At 40.3% G+C, this 21,278-nt stretch overlaps 1 protein-coding gene across 1 annotated transcript in view; it reads left to right on the top strand.

Moving 5' to 3' along the window:
• LOC124545682 overlaps positions 1-21,278 on the top strand; it is a 51,497-nt gene that overhangs the window by 15,825 nt on the left and 14,394 nt on the right. The window contains exons 2-8 of the mRNA XM_047124629.1: positions 7,296-7,485; positions 8,887-8,991; positions 9,143-9,385; positions 10,823-11,007; positions 13,011-15,726; positions 18,200-18,375; positions 19,597-19,950. Of these exons, the coding sequence (XP_046980585.1) occupies positions 7,296-7,485; positions 8,887-8,991; positions 9,143-9,385; positions 10,823-11,007; positions 13,011-15,726; positions 18,200-18,375; positions 19,597-19,950 (3,969 nt within the window). The remainder of the gene's footprint in view (positions 1-7,295; positions 7,486-8,886; positions 8,992-9,142; positions 9,386-10,822; positions 11,008-13,010; positions 15,727-18,199; positions 18,376-19,596; positions 19,951-21,278) is intronic.

Below are 21,278 nucleotides of genomic sequence, written 5' to 3'. Positions count from 1 at the left end.
TAAAGATGGACGGGGCACTATTTATAAGATTCAGTGCCTTAAGTGTCTCTTTCCTTGTGCGCAGGTCCATACTGGACGTAACTATAGGAGATGCGCCCGATGCTCTTTACCCAAATGTAAATCTCGAACTTTGATCGGGTAACAAACAGTGCACTCATCAAGCGTGGCTGAGTTAAGATTGCATAAATGATTCGAATATCGAAGCAAGGTTATAAAGAAAGGTAAATCGTAAAGGAGATAATATATCGATGTGAGGTGTTTAGTCTATAGGTTTGGCAGCAAATTTTTTTTTTTTTTTTTTTTTTTTTTTTTGCGAAGAAATTCGTTTTAAACACAACAAATATGGTACCTATTTTTCAGTCTGTGAACATAAACCACGGTCGTATCAATGAATTCCTATTTACCAGAGCTCTGTAATACTGCGACGAAAAGTACTTTGTTTCTTTAAAAATATAATTACTTGAAAGTCTCGTTACTTAATAAAGTGTATGAAATGTCATTCATGCTCACAAAGATATATATATATATATATATATATATATATATATATAATTCGATGTTCGGACTTCCTGACAGCCATACAGCACTTCCTCGTGTACCAACCAAGCGTTGGGAAAACTGTTCTTTTAAACACGTTTCGGACTTACAAGCTGGAATGCAGTTTGTACCATCCTCCTGGAAATTAGTGTGCTCATATTCTTTCGAAATGTCTGCGAAAGAAATGAGCTGCACTGCGTCTATATAGCTTTGTTTAAGAGTTTTATCACTGAAGAAAGAAGAAAAAAAAGGTTGCTCCTACAACGTTTGTGTGACTTCGTCCACAGCGCGCTTTGATTTGTTCGTAATTTTAGTTGGGCCGATCTCCAAACGGGAAAACTGTGCTCAGTCCCGCAACATTGACATGAAATTCTGCGTCACACATGTTTCCCCGACCATCATTTGCGTTTCATGGCGTATTTTAATTCTTATTCCCCTGTAATGACAACCTAATGAACAGTTAATTTCGAAATACGAAACTACGAACTTCAAATCCTTAGACCTCCAAAGCATATGGCGGCGACCTGGGAAGAGGTCTCATCTTCCACTGTTCTGGAAAGCCACAGCGGTATTACTCCTTACTCCTGGTGTGAGGAGCCTTCGGGTATGAGTTCAGGTTCCGGCTGTTAGTGACTTAGGGAACCCTGACGGCACAACTGTACGGTGCGTCATGGTCCTCCTGCGTCCTCATGTATTACCTCTCATGCGACAGTGTCGTAGTGCCATTTTTCAACGGGGGGGGGGGGGGGAGGGGGGGGGGTTCCACTGGGGGCCGAACGGCACAATAACTCTGGGTTCGGTGTGGGGCGGCGGAGGGGTGAGTGGACTGCTGTAGCCTGTTGTGAGCCACTGAGGGTTACGGCGGGGACGAAGACTCTCCGTCGCTTCTAGGTCCCCAGTTCCGTACAATACAATCCCAAAAGCAGTAACGCCCACTTTACGCTTTGTTTTTACGTCAGTGTCAGTTAACAGCTATACTGTGTGGATAGGTTTACTAATGGAGAGCTGGCCCATATGCACTTTGCGTATTGGTTTACTGAATGCTTTGGAAGAGCGACATAACTACGCGATGCTGAACTGTTCCCTCAGCGACGACAACTATGTCACAGTATTTTTACATCTAAGAGTTGTTGCATTACTTTATGTTTCACAACTGGTTACTGCATATTAAATCTTTTTCACTGTAGGGATTTTCCAAAAAGCAAGGTAATTACGGTAACAAATCAAATGAATCATAAGTACATTATTATTGTGCAACGAGCCACTAGAGGCCACAGTTCCTTTAAACTCAGAAAATATCCCTGGAAAACGTCTGACGCTATGCATACGTTGACCTGGGCGCATACCAGTTACTATATGATGAAAAATATTTCGTACTTTGTCTTCGTATCTCCGCATGACTCTCTCTAAAATTCGAGATTTCCATTGATGGGGTAGACTATTCGTTAACAGGGGTCAAAAGAAATTATGAAATCGACGTTCATGTCTTGGTAGCACAAATTTTCTAGCCCCCAGACATCTACTGAAAGTCAGGCAGTTATCTTCTCCGAGATAGCTTCATCTTTAGTGGAGAATATTAAGTTCTCGGTATTATTGTCGAATTCGCTCAATATTCCATTCAGTGTTGTGTCAGCCTTCGGTAACAAAATGGTTCAAATGGCTCTGAGCACTATGAGACTTAACTTCTAAGGTCATCAGTCCCCTAGAACTTAGAACTACTTAAACCTAACTAACTTAAGGACACCACACACACATCCATACCCGAGGCAGGATTCGAACCTGCGACCGTAGCGGTCGCGCAGTTCCAGACTGTACCGCTTAGAACCGCTCGGCCACTTCGGCCGGCCCTTCGGTAACAACGGGAACAGGCCGCTGTGTGTATCCACAGAAGACATTCGCAACTTAGATACCGAGAACCACTGTTTCATCGTTTTAAACTGATGAATGTAAGCGCAAATGCACTGTAGACTGTGATTTAGTCAGCGACGTATGTTTAATACGTCACTTCTTTTGGTATAGCACTGTCCTCATGAATTCAACGGGAAACTGGGGTCCAGTAACACTGCTACGAAGATTCCACGGTTACAGATTATGGGAAGAATCTTGAAGATCTGGTCCGTGGAGAAGAATATGCGTTAAGGAATTTTTAGAATTAACTTACGCTTGAGGCCTTCACGAAGAGAATAGTTGGTGCGTCTCGTACGTATTTGGATGCGAATATCAGAAGCGAAAGTAAGGCGCATACTTTTTCGTATAAGAGCTACAAAATATATGTTCGTTCCTCAATATTCATTAAATTCGACAAGAAAGAAACTTGGGCACTCGTTTGAGTCTGGAACGGTCGAGAACAATCACATTTGTGTACGCTTGCAGATGTTAAGTAATACATACTCGCGTCCTCCCTCGAAGATATACACTTCCCAAAATTTCAGTTATTGCACTGTGTCATGATATTCAAATCTGAATACCTCGACAACCATTAGAAGTCCATGTTGGTTTGCTTATAGTTGATATAAGTCAGTATCCTTTCTATTTGCTTGCCCTGGAGAGTGACGCTGGAAAATCTTATCACTTGAAAAGCATATCGCAAAGAAGCAAACCAGCGACATCTTAGAAACCAGCTGCCGATAAAGATTTGAGCTTCAGCTTTATCACCCAAGGCTTCAAATACAGAACGCTGTACGGGCGTAAACACCTTTCGAAGTTCCATGAAAACACTACACACTGGTTCAGGAAGGTTAGATGTTTGTAGTTACTCATAGTTTAGTTCATCTCACGTATATTCGCTACCATTCGACTTGTGATGCTGGACACGGTTCTAGTTTCTATTATGAAGATTGTCTCCCAGGTAAATTTTCAATTTATTCCATTCAAGTGGAAATACAGAAAGATGACATTTACGAAAAGACAATTTTTGTAACGCACGTTTTTCTTTATTGTATTAATTCTTAAGTAACACTCTATTTCTGCACAGTATCTGGAATCTGTTTTCTGACTCCGTAAATTTAAAACCAGTGCTCATTGTAGCTGAGGATCGTAACCGAAAACAAAACTGTATTAACCAGAATCGTCTGTCGAAACATTTGAACGAAGTGATCAGGTAATACTGGGTTGAGGTATTCTGACGAGCCCAGTCCATGGAGTAAACAGGACCAAAATTCATAAGTCGCGGAGTACTGCAACTACCATAATTCAGTTAGCGCGAAAATGGAAGTGTACGAGAAGATTTTATGCCTCTTTGTCCGATACGAAATGCTTTATTTGTACAGTAAAGAGAGGAACTATGACCTCATACAGGTCAGCTTCCGAAAGTCGGCAACTGAGGAGATATGGGCTGTTTTTTTCCTCACGCTGTAATTCACCTGCGGCTCTGAAATATGCACGGAAGTTGCAGCTCCTGCGAACAGTTCGCGAGAGTAGCCGGCTGGTGCGGCAGTTAAAGACGGGAGCCATCGTATATCTTGGCTCACTTGGCAAATGGCAGCTGAGCGATGGTTCACCCTGCGTGCAGCTGTCGGCTCGCTAGATTGCTTTCAAATGAAAAATGAGCCGTCTCCAGGTGCCGGTGATGTCTTGGTCGATACGTCCGAATTTTAAAGTAGCGACAGAGATAATGGCTTTTTCCTGTTTGGTCGCAGTACTATTCTTACACTTTGAGAGGAAAGTGTTAGGGGAACGGGGTTGTGAACAGTGATGAACCCAAGTATAGTGGCATACAGGCTGTTTCTAATTTTTGTGGCAAACTGGACGAGTCAGTTGTGTACAGCGTAAACACAAACTCCAGCGACGATAATTCGGAGGTCGTTCAGAAATATTTTCCGATTATTTTGGCATAAGGGGCCCATGGTCTTCGATTGCTCGGTACAGAGTAATTGCATTTCGTCTGATTTCTTCCCCCTCTCCCCATTTATTTTGTATCTGCATTGCATTGAAAATACCCGAGCGACAGTGCAAATGTCGACAGCGTGTGCCGTGCTGCGTCTTGTTTGGAAACAACCGTCTTTCATTCACTTACGGTACTTCCTGTTGACAACAAGAGTCTAATGAACACCGTGAGCCATCGGTAGATTCTGTGACGTGTAGCGTCATACGTCTTTGTTTTGTAAGTGGCACCTGGAAAGATTTAGTTTGTCTATTTCAGTTATAGACCTTGGCCTTGTGTTCTATTTATAATAAGTCTTTAGTTCTCGTGGGTGGCGGATTAGATCATGTTGTTTATTAGACCTCCATAATTTGGTTGAGAGTTGGCGAAAACGACGACTGTGTCATTATTCCTCTATTTTTTTTTAAATACACACTATGCAGTAAACGCCGTCGGCGAGTCTGTGAATGATTAGAGTGGAGGTGGAACAGCCACCAGAGTCATTTAGTGTTGCTGTGTTCAGTGCAACTATCAGGCCTAATAGTGTATAAAAGGGGCATGGACAGCGGCAGATGGTGAGGGATCACTCTGAAGAACACAAAAATGGTTCAAATGGCTCTGAGCACTATGGGATTTAACTTCTGAGGTCATCAGTCCCCTAGAACTTAGAACTACTTAAACCTAACTAACCTAAGGACATCACACACATCCATGCCCGAGGCAGGATTCGAACCTGCGACCGTAGCGGTCGCGCGGTTCCAGACTGTAGCGCCTAGAACCGCTCGGCCACCCCGGCCGGCGAAGAACACCAGCACCTGACACAGTTTGAATGGCGCCTCGTTGTGATTCTCCATTTGCTCAGCTGGTCGAATCGTTCAGTGTACAGGCTTGTGGGGCATTCAGATGTGACAGTTGCCCGATGTTGGACTGCATGGGAAAGTGAGAACAGGAATTGCTCGTCGCCAAGGTTCTGGTCGATCGCGTCTCACAACCACAATGGGCGAATCGCTGTATCGTGCGTCGACCACACCGTAACCCTTTCACATCAGCTCTTGTCACCCGAAAACATTCTGTGTCACCTTACACCATCGGTCAGAGACTAGCAACTGCCAGTCTACGGAATAGTGTTCCATGTGTAGGCTGCCGTTAACACCAGAACACAAATGGCTGCGGTGGAATGGTGCTGTGACAGACGTGGACTGCTGATGAAAGTAGTCGAATTGTCATCGTCAATGAATCACGGTTCTACCTTACCCGAAATGATCATTGCTGGCGAGTATGGCGGCGACATGGGGAAGGTCACTTTCCTCCATTGTTTTGGAGAGGCACATCGACGCGTTACTGCTGTTGTCACGGTGTGGGAAGCCATCGAGTGTGACATCAGGTCCCGGCTGGTAGTGCCAGCACAACGGCAAGTCACGGACATCTTGTGTCGTTATGCGTTACCTCTCGTGTGACAGTATTGTGGTGCCATTTTTCAACAGGACACTTCTCAGCCACACGTAACATGTTTCTGTGAACTGTCTCTTCGATTTTGAGGTACTCCTGTACCCAGCGAGATACCTTGATCGTCTCCGACAGAACGTCCGGGTGACCACCTCAGATGTCAACCCTGTCACAGTGCCAGTATCAAGGATAGAGGATCATATACCTTAAACTTTCATTTTGTGTCCTCCTCCCCTTCTGGATACTTCAATTCTTTTCTCAGGCAGTAAATTTTTCTAATGTTTTACTGTTTTTGGTAAAGTTATCGACTGACCATTTCTTGAGGATCATATCTCTGTCACATGTACAATTATATATAGTTTATCGCTTTATTAAGTAATCCCAAGAACAGTAATGCCCACTTTACCCTTTGCCCACAAGCTCGCATTCACTACTGCTTGGGTTTGTTTTTACATGAGCATTAGTTGCATGTTGTTATACACACAGCAAGGATAAGTTTACTAATGGCAAGGTGGCCGATAGGCATTTTGTATAAAGATTCACCGAATCCTTTGGAAGAATAGCACAACTACACTATGGTGATCTGTTCCCTCAACGACAGCAACCACATTACAGCATTTTTGCTGTTGCATTACTCTGTTTTATGTTTCACTATTGGTGATTGCATATTGCATTCTTTTTCAATGTTATGAAGGCATAATTCAAGGTAATTATGGTAACAAACCAAATGAGTCACAAGTACAATATTACTTTGTAATGAGCCCCTAGAGCCCACAGTTCCCTTAAACTCAGAAAATATCTCTGGGAAACCTCTGACATTATGCATATGTTGCCCTGGGCACACACCAGTTACTATTTATGGTGAAAAGTATTTTGAAACTTGTCTTCTTACCTCATTGGCCGGAAATTTTCTTGGGCTGTCATCTGCATATACAGGTTCTGTAAGGAGTTTTTAGCACTAGTCAGAACCATGTAGTTGCTAGTTCTCTGTGTTCTCTTAAAAGGATGGGCACAAATCTTCAGCACTGTAATTATAGCTACTATTGCCAAAATACAAATAACTGTGTAAAGCTGTATACAAATATTGCAGAGCGTATATATGATGTGTAAATACAGATTGTTTTGGTTGTCTTCTGTGATGTGGTGTCTTCTGTTTTGACCAATACAATTTTTATATTAAGAGATCTATTGAAGAAAGAAAGATTAGCAAAAGCACCATCTTTGCCTTCATTTTTTCTCTAGGTGAAGGTCTCCTTTTACAAAAATTCCTTTCTCGTGCTTCTGATTTGTTGTAGGTTACAAACTGTTTCATGAGTTTTGTTACAGTTAGTGTCATATAATTAATCAATATTTCCATGGTAGTCACATTAAGCTTTTCAACCATTTTCCTCACAATTAATGCCTGTAATGATTGACTGCCTGGATAAAGTGTAATATTTGTTACCAGCAGGCACCGACCGTGATGCCATTCTACGGGAACTCGGCCACCCCAGTAGGTGTACCTGGACAGCAGCAGCAACAGCAGCAGCAACAGCAGCCAGCCACTGGCATGATTGAGGCAGCATTTGCACCACCCCTGAGGGAACGCTACACTAACTCTGTCTGGCACCCAGCAGCTGCTGGCGATCCAAATGGTGTTGGTAAGTTGTTATTTATGAGGCAACATTTGATTAAACTCTAATTGTATTTGTGAGGAAAGATTTTAAAACATCTTATACTTGCTCTAATGCAAAGTAATTAAACAAGTGCGGAGTAATAGAGTTGCAAGATTTGAAGAACTTCCAGTTAGCTTTAAGGTTTGCATAGTGAATTTCCTTTCAGCAACAGCAGAGCAAAGTGATTATAATACCCTGTATATATGTCCAAAATGATGTATTATTATGAAGTTAATTATCCAAATGTGAAAGCTAGTAGTTGTGTTGAGAACAGAAAGTCAGCTGTACTATATTAAAAGTTCTATATAAATATATTATGAATCTATCAATTGCCTCAACCTTTGTTTAAAAACTGAAATTTTATGAAAAATGAAGAATTGCTCCCATTCACCTATCTATATTATGGAAGCAGCAGATTAATACAAAGATTTCATACAAATACCTTGCTTAATAACTTTGGAAAAATTAGTAGTGGGAAACTGGCAATGGTGGATGTCAGATGACCAAAGTCCAAAAAAATTACTTTACTCTAGATATATATTATCATATAAAGGATTATTTTCAATGGAATAAAAGACACGCCACTGTTGTGTTTGATTATGTTGTTCTGTTAATATGTTGTTAAAATACTGGAAAGTAGATCAGTGTAGTATAAATTAAAAGAGGCCAGTACCATGTATAAATCTATGTAATGCTTATACTTTGTTACAATGTTAAAAACAAAAGGAGGGTCAGCATTGGTTGTTGAAGCAGAGATACTTATTTCTGTTGCAAATCAATTTCAATAGCTGTGTGACCATCATTAGTGTTGTAGATAAAACAAGAGGAAAGTCGTCAGACTGCGCTATAACATACTACATCTGCCCAACTACATAGGTAAAAACATACAGAAGAGTTCATTTTCACAACTTACCTAGTATCAAAGCCCTGTGTACTCATAAACCCAGGCACTACAACTGTAGTATCTGCACATATAAATGAAATGTACTTGTCAGACCAAAGGTACAAATGGAATTGGGCTAGCTGCTTAAAGGGACCTACACAGCTATGCTCATTGCCTACACCAGACAAGGCAGCATCCTCTTTAATGATCATTATTACAAAATCTTTTATTAATGGAAATAGAAGATTTAACAAAATATAGTATCTAATCCATGCACACATCAAGAGATTTAAATGTAAAAATCTTTAGGATTACATCATAAAATCATAAAACTGAAGTGATCACTCCTGGCATGTGTTCAGGAACACTGTCCTAAAAGTATGTGGTGTAGCACTTTGTTATAATTTTTGCAGATTATACTAAAAATAAGCTTTGTAATAAGGGAGAAGAAAATTGTAAGAAGGATGTACAAAGTATGTTCAACAAATGTTGTTTGTTTCCAGCTGCATGGACTCCGCAAGGACAGTTCATTCAACAGTTACCTCCACAATTGGATGATCTGAGATATCACCACCATACGCAATACACTGCCTACCATCAACCGACAGGTAAGGATGATTGTGAGCAAATGCACTTACACAAATCTCAAATCTGCTAGTCTACAGAAGTTACTTACTATTTATGAATATTTGTACGATTTTATATAAAATTTGTTACGTTGCACACATGCAAACTTGAAGAGTTTTATTAACATTTCAGTAAGTTACCAGCCCCAGCCACAGCAGTCGCAGACGGCAGTGTTCGATCAGCAACCCCCGACGGCAGCTGTGTTCCAACCGCAACCACAACAACAGCAGGCGCCACAGCAGCAGCCCCAGCAGGCACCGCAGCAACAGTACGGCAGCAGGCCTCCCTCGTCACCGGCACAGGCTCAGGCGCCTCGTGGCTCCTACTCGCAGCCTCACACCCCGCAGCCTTCACCACAACAGGCAAACCATTCAGGTGAGGCATACATGCTATTTCTGACACAGCAGCTGTGGAAAATATCAATGGAATACAGGTAATCATTAGTTTTGATAGATCAGTGTCACTTCTTCTGCCACTGATACTCTGTTCATCTCTTTAATTGTAATTTATTAAGGGAGAGTTTCTCTGAGAAGTACTAAATCATTATCTACAACATTTTGTAGTAATCAAAAATAGACATTCTGAAGTAGATAGTACACTGAAGGCAATTGCAGCTCATTAAAATACAGAAAAGCCACAACAATTGAAAACTGTTTAAGTAATTGATAAAATTGTGACTACAGTTCCAATGTCCATATAAACTCTGCAGTTATGTGGTCCAGATTGTCTACGATCTAGGTGCTTGCAAAGCTCCTGTAGTGTAGTATTCTCAATATTTATGGCTCCATCATGTCCTTGTATGCTTCCGTGGAATGTAGAACTATCAAATACTGTCAATTCATTGTGTATGGTGTTATTACAAATCACTGTGTGGACTAGTGCAACAGCATCCATGTAGACATATATCAGCACATATCTGTCATAGAAAAATAGGTAACCAAGGCACAATAAGTAATTTACAGGTCATAGTGCACAGTTCTGCCGCTGCTTTCTAATAGAAAACATTTGAGTCCCTTTTATGCATCACACTCTTCCAATTATTGATAAGTACAACTTAAAGACCTGATATAAAAATTTTGTGATCCAAACTAAAGCTTATCTTACGATAACTTACCACGTCTTTTTCCATTCCTTTCACTTCCTTGAATATTTGTAATCATCTTGTGGTGTTGCAGTTCTTCTTGTTACATCCGTGCTTGATACAAAATGGGAAGAGGAGTTCTGCCTTATGCAAGACACCTTTTTTTCTGCTTTGTTTCACCCAGAAATGTTTCAGCACGTTTTGTGCTATTTTCAGTGGGTTATTTTTTTATTTTCTAACTGTAAAATTGTTGTTACATATTAACATTTAGCATAAGGCAGAATTCCTCTTTCTATTGAATATTTTTTTTCCCTCTTTCTTGCACTTCAGTTTATTTTAGAGCTCCTGTTTACCCAATCCCATTTTACCATTAGTCAATGACATATGAGTATTTTTTTTATGAAACATAAGCTCTTCCAGTTGTTCCATTGCCCCCTCCCCCCTCTCACTCTGTAGCAATTTGTTCATTCTCTCTTTGGGTCACCATTCTCAGGTTGTATTACTATTGTCCTTATTTTTGTTTTCGGCAGTATAATATGCCCAGTTACTTTACATTTACAGAATTTACAAAAGGTTTAACATAAATATGAAAAATTTCATAGTGTTGCCTTGGTAACATTAATATGTATTTTCATTGATACCACCTTTTAATCTCTGTCACTCAAATATGATGTAAAATATTAGATCTGGTGCAGAGATCCAGTCTGAAACCAGTTTTTTTCACTTGACAGGTGCTACAGGCATTCCAGCCAATGGTCCTGTAAATGGTCATGGGGGGGCAGTCAGTGGAGGGTCCAATGCCAGTGTGCACAGAAATGGAACTGTCAATGGTGGAAACCAGTACATAGATGCCTCACCAGGTAGTCAGTTCTCGGAACAACGAGAATACGTCAATGGAAACTACAACCCATCACAGGTAATTCATGCTGTAACATTGTGTAACACAGTATTAAAGGCTGAATAAAAATAATGGAATGATGAAGGATAACCAAACATTTTGTAGTGTCAGGGCACTGCTAGAGTATGGTAGTTTCTCTTCAGAGTTCACAGACACATTGCAGAATGAAGGAACTTGGGTTGGACCACAGTACTGAGAAAATGTAAATATGTGTGTGTGTGTAGGCACACATGGAATGGAAGTTTGTAAGTTGAATTACTATGTTCTAGTGCTTAATTAAAAGTGGAAGTGATACACAGTACCTCACTTTCAGAACTAATAGTTTCTTTCTAGAGGAGGTGAGGATATGTTGGGAAAGATTAAAAAGAAAAGGTGTGACATGCAGACCCTGTGATGATAGAGCCCCACCAGTAGTGAGGATGATGATCAGGTCAGAGATGGTAAACTGGTGCACAGAATGCCAACTGTAGTCCACATATAATAAGTACAGAGTAAAACACACACACACACACACACACACACACACACACACACACAATAAAAAGGACTATGAACAAGGTGAGGGGAGCGGGGGGGGGGGGGGGGGGGGGACATGTTAACAGAGATTAAGACCAGGAGGATGATGTTGGGTTTCTTCAGGGACATGGTATGAGTCAAGGGATACATTATTAAACAATTATTGTTAAACTGTTATAAGTTTTTGTGCTTACTTAAGCAACATTTTGAATACTAAAATTAATAAGGATAATGGTACTTTGTGAAACAAGGTACTTTCTCTGTTATTTAATAAGTCCTGTAAATCTCCTGTATTATTCAACTTACTCTTAGACGATTAATGTTTCCCCAAAGGGCAGCATCTAGATGGACAGTCATCTAATTGTTGGCAACTCTGATCAATGCATCCAGAGTGAAAATCAACTGAACACATTTTCTACATATCCTATTACACATTACAGAATGTGCATGTAAGTACTCCTGTGATAGGGATGCAACCAGCCAGCTTCTGATTCCTGCTCAGTTTTCTGTAGCAATTATCTGACTGCTGCTCTGCACAAAACTACTCTCCACTCCCCAGTTACACAGCCCTGAACTGGCAGAAAATGGCATATTTCAGACAAATAATGTGGTACTTCTGTTGATGAGTTTTAGTCAACAAAATATTGTTTTGTGTGACTAGCTGAAAAGACCTAGATCATTAAAAAGCTTTCTGATTGCAATGATAAGTCTGGGACAGTATCAATGACATAACAATTAATTTTAAAATGGTTACGTGGTTTTATCCCAGAAAATCTGTTCTCAGGAATCCTTTGTAGAAAAATGATTGCTGCTCTCACAGAACAATGCCTTCTAAATAAAGTTCTTAATGGTGAGCTAAATCTAAAATGTTATTTTAAATTGCAGACAACTGCAGTCAAACTTCCACATTTTGTAAGAAATAATCTACCCTGGCTGTAGAATACTTTTTATTAAAAGTCACAACTGGTTCCATGCCACTAGGAGATGCATCCTCGGGTGATAAAGATACAGCAATGACCTGTTAAAAAGAATCTTTATCACCTCAGGATGCGTCTTCTAGTGGCATGAAACTGGTCATGACTTTTATTACAAAGTATTCTACAGCCAGTGCAGAGTGTTTCGTGCAAAAATAAATCTAAAATCTGATCTATGTGGAAGCCTACATGAATAGATTGAAAAGGCTCACAAATATTAAATTGTTTTTCACTAAATAAAGAGCTTCCTGCTTGATTTCAATGCTCATTTTTCTTGAGGTTGCATTGTAGAGTGATGTTTTGAAGTGATTTTTGTACCTTTTCAGTTATTGTTCATGTCTTTCAGAAAGAGAGGTGCAGTGCCGACAGTCTTAAATGGTTTTATGATGCAGTGTAGTGCATTTCGAAAGCTTTATTTGAAAGTAATAATCTTACAAAACATAGTGCTTAAGACATTATGATCAAAGTATGTTTCTTACAAATTATAAACATGGTATGTTTGCAAAATAAACAACAAATTCATTGTTCTAGGATGTGACAATGGCACCACCTCCATCGACAACCCCCACTAGCAGGAGCAGTTCTGTGCACATGGATCCCAGTGGCACAGACAGTTTGGTCAACAGTGGCACAAATAAAGCAAATGCTTACAGTAATCAGGCACAGAATGCTACCGGTCACCCAAACGCCTTGCCTGGATACCTACTCCACCCCCAAATGCAACACCAACATCAACAGCAGAGTTCACAGAACTCTAGCTCCAGTAGGTATCCAGGCCAGGAAAACATCATGGGGGACTTATGGGAGGGCAGCCGCCAGCAGCAAGGGTGGCAGTCGCAGGAAGGAAATGAGCCAGAGCCTGGAGGGGAACCTCCGTTTCGAGAAAGGTCGAATTTGAATAGCAGACTGAAGACCATGATCCTTAACAAACAGCAGCAGCAGCAACAACAACAACAAGTTAACCAACAGCAGTACAACCAGCAAGCACAAACACAGCTTAATGGAGCCTTTTCCACAGATCGCCCACATGAAAGTTCTGACGGTAATTTTTTAGTGCGAGGCCACCATCCTCAGAACCATCCGTCCACAGTGACGTCTGAGGGTGGTGGCTTCCCGTGGGATTGGGTAGGGGGAAATGGTCCTGAAGTGGATGCTGGTGCTCTCTCGGCAATGGAGAACTTTATCAAATATGCCACTGGTGGAGATGAAAGGGAACAAAGGAAAAGTGGAAATAGTCTTAGCCCTGCCAACTGGCACTCACCATCTGCTCAGGCAGCAGCTGAAAAAATGGAGCAACATAGGTCTGAATCTTTTGAAGAGAGTTCTTCCAAAGGTCAGGGTGCATCAGTATTTAAAACACTGCAAGGAGAAACGGTGCCATTTAAACGCACAGTGAATGCTGAAGTGGCATTTGATCGACAACAGAACAATCCTGTTTCGGCATTTAAGTGCCAACAAAATAATGAAGCAGCATTCCAACTGCAACAGCACACTAATGACACTGTTTTTAAAATGCAACAGACCAACAACTCGGCATTTGAGTGTCAGCAGCGTAATAGTGAAACGTCGTTCATGTGCCAGCAGAACAGTGAAACGACACTACATCAGCGTCACCAGCAAAATACTCAGACTGGATTAGGAGATCAACAGAAGGACACAGAGATGAGTTTTAAATGCCAGCAGCAAGAAACAGATACAGGCTTCAAAACTCAGCAAAATATTGAGACAGCATTCCAGGTGCAACCAAACATTGATGTGGGATATAAGTGTCAGAAACAGAATAGCAAATCACCATTTAAAAGTCAACAACAGAGTGGTGATTCGACATTCAAATGTCAGCAAAAGCCAGAAGCAGTATTTACTCTTCCGCAGCAAAGTAATGAGCCCACATTTCAATGTCAGCAGCAAGATGTCAACCCTGCATTCAAACAACAGTCAAATAGTGATACTATTTTCAATTGTTCTCAGACCACAGAGGCCTCTTTTAAATCTCAAAGTAATTTGGATCCACAACTAAAATCTCTTCAAAGCACTGAATCCACCTCTAACAGTCATCATCCTCAAGATGAAAACTTTGCTTGCCATCAGAATAACCAATCATTATTCAAGTATCAACAGAACCATGATACCACAGCAAAAAATCAGCAAAAGAATGATCCAAATTTCAAATGCCAGCAGAAAACTGAGTCAACTTTTCAGGGACAACAGCTTGGTGAATCAACATTTAACTTTCCTTTCAACACGGACCCAAGCTTTAAACCTGAAAATGGCCAAAAACAGCAAACAGCAGAATCACCATTTAAATGTCCCCAGAGAAATGAAAAAGCTTGTAATTATCAACAAGATAGCTGCACAACTTTCAAGACCCAACAGCAGTCCAATAATAGCAACACAAATTTCAAATGTGTACCTGGTATTGATGTTGCCTTCAACTGTCAACAGGGTGTGGAATCAGCATTTAAGTGTCAGCCAGAAAGCAAGACATCATATGAGGAACAGCAGAAGGTTATGGAGACAGCATTCAAGCCTCTTCAGCCTGCAGATGGATCGTATGATCAATGTCGGCAGGCTCCAGCAGGATTTAAATGCCAGGCGACCAATGTCCATGCTTATCATCATCAGCAACAAGGAGGAGAAAGAAATCAATCAGGTCAAACAGTGCCTTTTCACCAACAATCAAATGAAGGAATCTTTCCATGTCAACAAGACACAGGTATATCATTGCATAGTCAGAAAACTGTCACTGGAATGGGGGAAGCACCTTCAAGTGATAGGCATTTTCAGACTGGAACTAGATATGAAAGTGGTGAATTTATGGACAATAAATCATTTCATCAACAAATGGGTATAGGAGTATTTCAGCAAAAGCCAGAACAGCAAGACAATAACACATATGGACAATCAGTGAAGACAGAGGCGAGGCCACAGACACCACCAATGTCTCCTTCTCATTCCAAAGGTACTTATCCTTTCAAAGGAGATGGAGGCCCTACCCCTTTGGAGAATATGTCAGGTTCGTGGTGTTGTCGACGTGGTGGAACTGATACGCCAGCACCAGAACACCTTCGTGATGGCTGCTGCCAAGGTCTTCAGACAGCAGACGAGCTAGACACTGGCCAGAACTGGGGTGATGGACCTCCCACACCAACATCTGGAGCAGCAAGAGAATTGCAAGAACATGTTGAAAGGCTGAAAAACAATGCTCGTACTGAAGTTCCTGACTGCTCATGTTTTACAGCTGACAAAAGTAAGTATCTCATTTCACCACTGAAGGAAATTAATCTTTGTTACATTTTTCTTAAGAGAAACAAAGTTGTTTATTTTACATGAAATAACACTGGTTTTAATGTTAGTTCTAATTAGATGGATATAAATTTCACATATAAGTGACAATCTTTTGCATAGTGTGCACTCGATTTCCTGAAACTTCAATTTAATGTGATAAAAAAACAAAAGAGAAAAATACTTGTACCAGTTCTAAAACTCAGATCAATTACTATACTATTTTATTACACATTCTATCATAATGATTAAGAAATAAACTCATTCACACCTTTTTTTGTCATGAGACCATGGTTTCCCATTCCACTAGTTGATCTGAGGTGAGCATATGTAATGTGGTATCTTATTAACATTAATAAATAGAACTGACAATATCAACAGGCTACTCACTGGTTTTCTTACTGGATATAGCAAACAGAAATGCCAAAAATAAGATGTAGTAAGGGGAGTTTTCAGTACTGGGGAAGCCCTGTTCACTACCTTGGGAAAATACAGGGTTATTACAAATGATTGAAGCGATTTCACAGCTCTACAATAACTTTATTATTTGAGATATTTTAACAATGCTTTGCAAACACATACAAAAACTCAAGAAGTTTTTTTACGCATTCACAAATGTTCGATATGTGCCCCTTTAGTGATTCGGCAGACATCAAGCCGATAATCAAGTTCCTCCCACACTCGGCGCAGCATGTCCCCATCAATGAGTTTGAAAGCATCGTTGATGCGAGCTCGCAGTTCTGGGACGTTTCTTGGTAGAGGAGGTTTAAACACTGAATCTTTCACAATAACCCCACAGAAAGAAAGCATGGGGTTAAGTCGGGAGAGCGTGGAGGCCATGGCATGAATTGCTGATCATGATCTCCACCACGGCCGATCCATCGGTTTTCCAATCTCCTGTTTAAGAAATGCCGAACATCATGATGGAAGTGCGGTGGAGCACCATCCTGTTGAAAGATGAAGTCGGCGCTGTCGGTCTCCAGTTGTGGCATGAGCCAATTTTCCAGCATTTCCAGATACACGTGTCCTGTAACATGTTTTTCGCAGAAGAAAAAGGGGCCGTAAACTTTAAACCGTGAGATTGCACAAAACACATTAACTTTTGGTGAATTGTGAATTTGCTGCACGAATGCGTGAGGATTCTCTACCGCCCAGATTCGCACATTGTGTCTATTCAGTTCACCATTAAGAAAAAATGTTGCTTCATCACTGAAAACAAGTTTCGCACTGAACGCATCCTCTTCCATGAGCTGTTGCAACCGCGCCGAAAATGCAAAGCGTTTGACTTTGTCATCGGGTGTCAGGGCTTGTAGCAATTGTAAACGGTAAGGCTTCTGCTTTAGCCTTTTCCGTAAGATTTTCCAAACCGTCGGCTGTGGTGCGTTTAGCTCCCTGCTTGCTTTATTCGTCGACTTCCGCGGGCTGCGCGTGAAACTTGCCCGCACGCGTTCAACCGTTTCTTCGCTCACTGCAGGCCGACCCGTTGATTTCCCCTTACAGAGGGATCCAGAAGCTTCAAACTTTGCATACCATCGCCGAATGGAGTTAGTAGTTGGTGGATCTTTGTTGTACTTTGTCCTGAAGTGTCGTTGCACTGTTATGACTAACTGATGTGAGTGCATTTCAAGCACGACATACGCTTTCTCGGCTCCTGTCGCCATTTTGTCTCACTGCGCTCTCGAGCACTCTGGCGGTAGAAACCTGAAATGCGGCTTCAGCCGAACAAAACTTTATGAGTTTTTCTACGTATCTGTAGTGTGTCGTGACCATATGTCAATGAATGGAGCTACAGTGAATTTATGAAATCGCTTCAATCATTTGTAATAGCCCTGTATATGCAAAGGAAAAAGATGAGAGATGACAGATGTACATCATTCACTATCTAGAGCAAATAGAAGTACACTCACTGTGAAGAAGATACAGGAAACTTTGCAGTCATAATACATGCACCACATATCTGCATAAAGTGGTTCAGTTTAGAAAAGATATTGTCGTAGCGGAAATGTGAACATCAAGTAATTATGATCAGTGGTATGCATTTAAAGCAAGGTAAATTTGAGGAATTATGGCATCAGACACCAACAGAATTCCAGATGAAATGTATGTAGAATGCTTATGTAGGAAGGCCTTAAGCAGAGCAATTTATTTCTCACCTACCGTGTAAAGAATCGGATCTTTGAGTACTGGGAAAACTCTACAAGAGCTGGAATTTAAAAGCTTTGCATAATTCAGTTTATGTTGTTTTCTAGTTGCAAAACCAAACAGGTAACTTGACAGTTGTCTGAAAATTTATGATTAAATAATATGAAGAGCTAAATGTATATTCAGAGTTAATATGATACATCATTTAACTTCTGTTTATTTCGAAGTGTTAGTCCCATGTATTTAAGAATTAACACCCATTAACATAAACTGACCAACTTTTCTTTTCTGTTAAGGCCCACCGGAACCAGGCTCTTACTACACTCACTTGGGAGCAGGTCCAAATCTTCCTGACCTACGCAAAGATGTAGAGTCAAGGACAGGTCTCCAAGGGAAAGCCATCCGTTTTGAGAAAGTTGTTTACACTGGCAAAGAAGGCAAAACTCAGCAGGGGTGTCCACTGGCCAAATGGGTGAGTTGAGAAAATTACTGTTTGTGTTGTGTGTGTGTCTTGTGCACAAGAATGCTCATGACAGCTATGTTTCAGTTACGAGCTACATGAGCACTGCTGTAAAGAATTGCTATATGTGAATGAATTCAGATAAAATTGCCTTTAGACATCCGCTACGTACATTATTAGTTATGCCTGATCTCTACATTATTATTTAGGCCTGATCTCTCTTGACTTCAGAAACTTTCATCTCCTAACCACTTCTGGATTTGCAAAGGTCCATTAAAACTGAGCAGTATAAAAAGCTCCTTGAAATTATACCTAGCTTTCCGCGTGCATTTAAAATTATCACAATTCTTAAAATATCATAGTTGCTCATACCAGTAGAGTACACTCCATGTGCGATTAAACAGTAGTATTTGTACATTCTCTAATGAAATGTCTTCCTTTTTCCTCCTTTTTACTGTTATAAGTCTTCCTTGAACATGAAGGGCCCTATGTACGCAAAAATATATTGTTTTAAAATACACACACGTACACACACACACACACACACACACACACACACACAGGGAGACAGGGGTTATATACCACTGACTTTGAGACAGAAGAGCAGTCTGTTTTGACTTTTGGCTTAAATAGCACTCTGTGCTTTTTAGTTTAAGGCCATTCTTTTTGTTTGTTAATCAAGTATCCTCTTTCCTTTGGGTCAATTTTTAGAAGTAATATTTGTCCTTTAAAATCTGTGCATATGGTGGGTACCAATGGTAACCTGTCCCGACATAAAATTTGAGTTTTCATGCTTCTCAAGTGGAACATTCATCCATTGTTGGTTATGAACCTTATGTTATGTTTTATACATTTCACTGAGGTAGACTGTACAAAGAGTTTCACACAGGATAAATGGTGTGCTTGAGATTTTAAAATACTGTTTGTACCTAAAATAAGACAGACAACAGTAGTATCAGAAATAATGTTCATTGTCATTATTTAAAGCTGTTTAAGGTTGTACTCACAACATGTTAGAAAGACTAAATTTCACACTCATCTTCAAACAATTCTGAAAGAAGAAACTAGTAATATATAAATTAAAGTCCACATTTCTCCAATTTGACATGTATCCTCAGCACATTATTTAAGCAACGTACTTTGTCAGACCGATTCATTTAGAAAGGATGACTTATCAGAAATGTTCTCTCTGATGTGAAATTTAGTGCAAATCTTCGTAATTTGTTGTTACAGATAATACGTCGTTCTTCAGTAGATGAAAAAATATTGTGTATTGTAAAACACCGCCAGGGTCACAAGTGTTCTACAGCATGGATAGTAGTGGTAATGGTTGCATGGGAAGGCGTGCCAGCTGTTGAGGCTGATCGTGCCTATGGTCTCTTAACGCACAAGTTGAATCGCTTTGGCCTGCCAACAACTCGCCGCTGTGCCACAAATGAACCTCGTACTTGTGCCTGTCAGGGATTGGATCCTGACACATGTGGTGCTTCTTTTTCTTTTGGATGTTCATGGTCTATGTACTACAATGGGTGCAAGTATGCCCGTAGTAAGACAGTGCGCAAATTCAGGCTATCAGTCCGTTCAGAGGTGAGTGTCAAAATTGAAACAAGGTACAAATTTTTTTCAGATAACTAAATGTGTTTTAATGTAAGCAAACATCATTTACTTCAGGCTGCAGGAAAACAGATATATGAGACCATGTTTTAGGATAATGGCTGTAGTACTCTTGATAAAAGACAATATAGAATCAAAGCAAATCGACTGAAACCAAATATATATTTTTACTTTCAGTTAGTGTGTGTTTTGAATGAAAAGGAAAATCTGAATCACAAATGTGTTAATTTCACAAAAAGACAGGCCAGTGCAACAGGTACCGGTACTAGCAAATGTAAAATAATAGCATGTCAAGTCACAGATGAGGGCAAGTTATTGAACTATAAGCAATTGGGCTGATGATGGTAAAACAGCCTTTGTAGTTTTTAAAAGAGCATAACATAACAATTTATTGGGCGAGTATCCGCAGCCAAACTTTTGCATGTTGAATGAAAACTGCTGCAGCTATTGTAAATCCTTTAATAAAGGCTCAAGCAGTTTCATAATTTAAATTACATCATTAGGTGCAAATATTGGAGTGATCACGGAACTCTTGCAGTCTGATCCCAACCCCGTCTTCAAAATTTTGGAAATTTTGCAAAAAGCAAAAGTCATGAATTAAAATGCAGCAATGAAACTGGAACCTCAGCTGAAGCCACAGTGGGATGGAATGCTGTGACTGCCATACAAGACCACAGTCAGTGTTCCCTCCCACTGTGGCTTCAGCTGGCAGTCCTGTTTCATTACCAAGTTTTAATCCATGACTATCACTTTTTGTGAAATTTCCCAAGTTTTGAAGAAAGTTTTGTGTTCAGAATGTAAAAGTGGGTTGACCACTATAATATTTGCACCTGATGATGTAATTTAAAGTACAAAACTGGTTGTACCTTTAATAAAGGATTTACAACAGCTGCAGCAGTTCTTATGCAACATTTAGAGAGGTAATATTAATGCCTTCTCAGCCACTATACAGAATGGTCAAAAACAGTCCGAAAAGCTTCTAAGGATGTTACAAGGTAGAGTGTGCTAAGAAATAATATGTTGTGGTGTTCTCAAGTTATTTAGCAGTAAAATTAGTCAATCAGGTTGTTGAAATTGCAAATTCAAGCACTTGTAGGCACTAAAATACTGTAATACACTGCATCTGTAGGTCCATGAGTTATCACTTGTGGAAATACTCATTACCAGTTAAAGTGTGCCTTTTACAGAAGTGATAGATTTAAGCTAGGTCAGCAATAGCTACGTTCGTTCAGATCTTTGGAAACCAAATAAATAACACGTCTGGCAACACTCGCTCTGGCAGGTTTCTCGAATTTGCCTAC

This window comes from Schistocerca americana, chromosome 8 (assembly GCF_021461395.2).
Source record: "Schistocerca americana isolate TAMUIC-IGC-003095 chromosome 8, iqSchAmer2.1, whole genome shotgun sequence".
Lineage (NCBI taxonomy): Eukaryota > Metazoa > Arthropoda > Insecta > Orthoptera > Acrididae > Schistocerca > Schistocerca americana.
The sequence above is the reverse complement of the archived record's forward strand: the minus strand, read 5'-3'. Positions and strand labels throughout refer to the sequence as shown.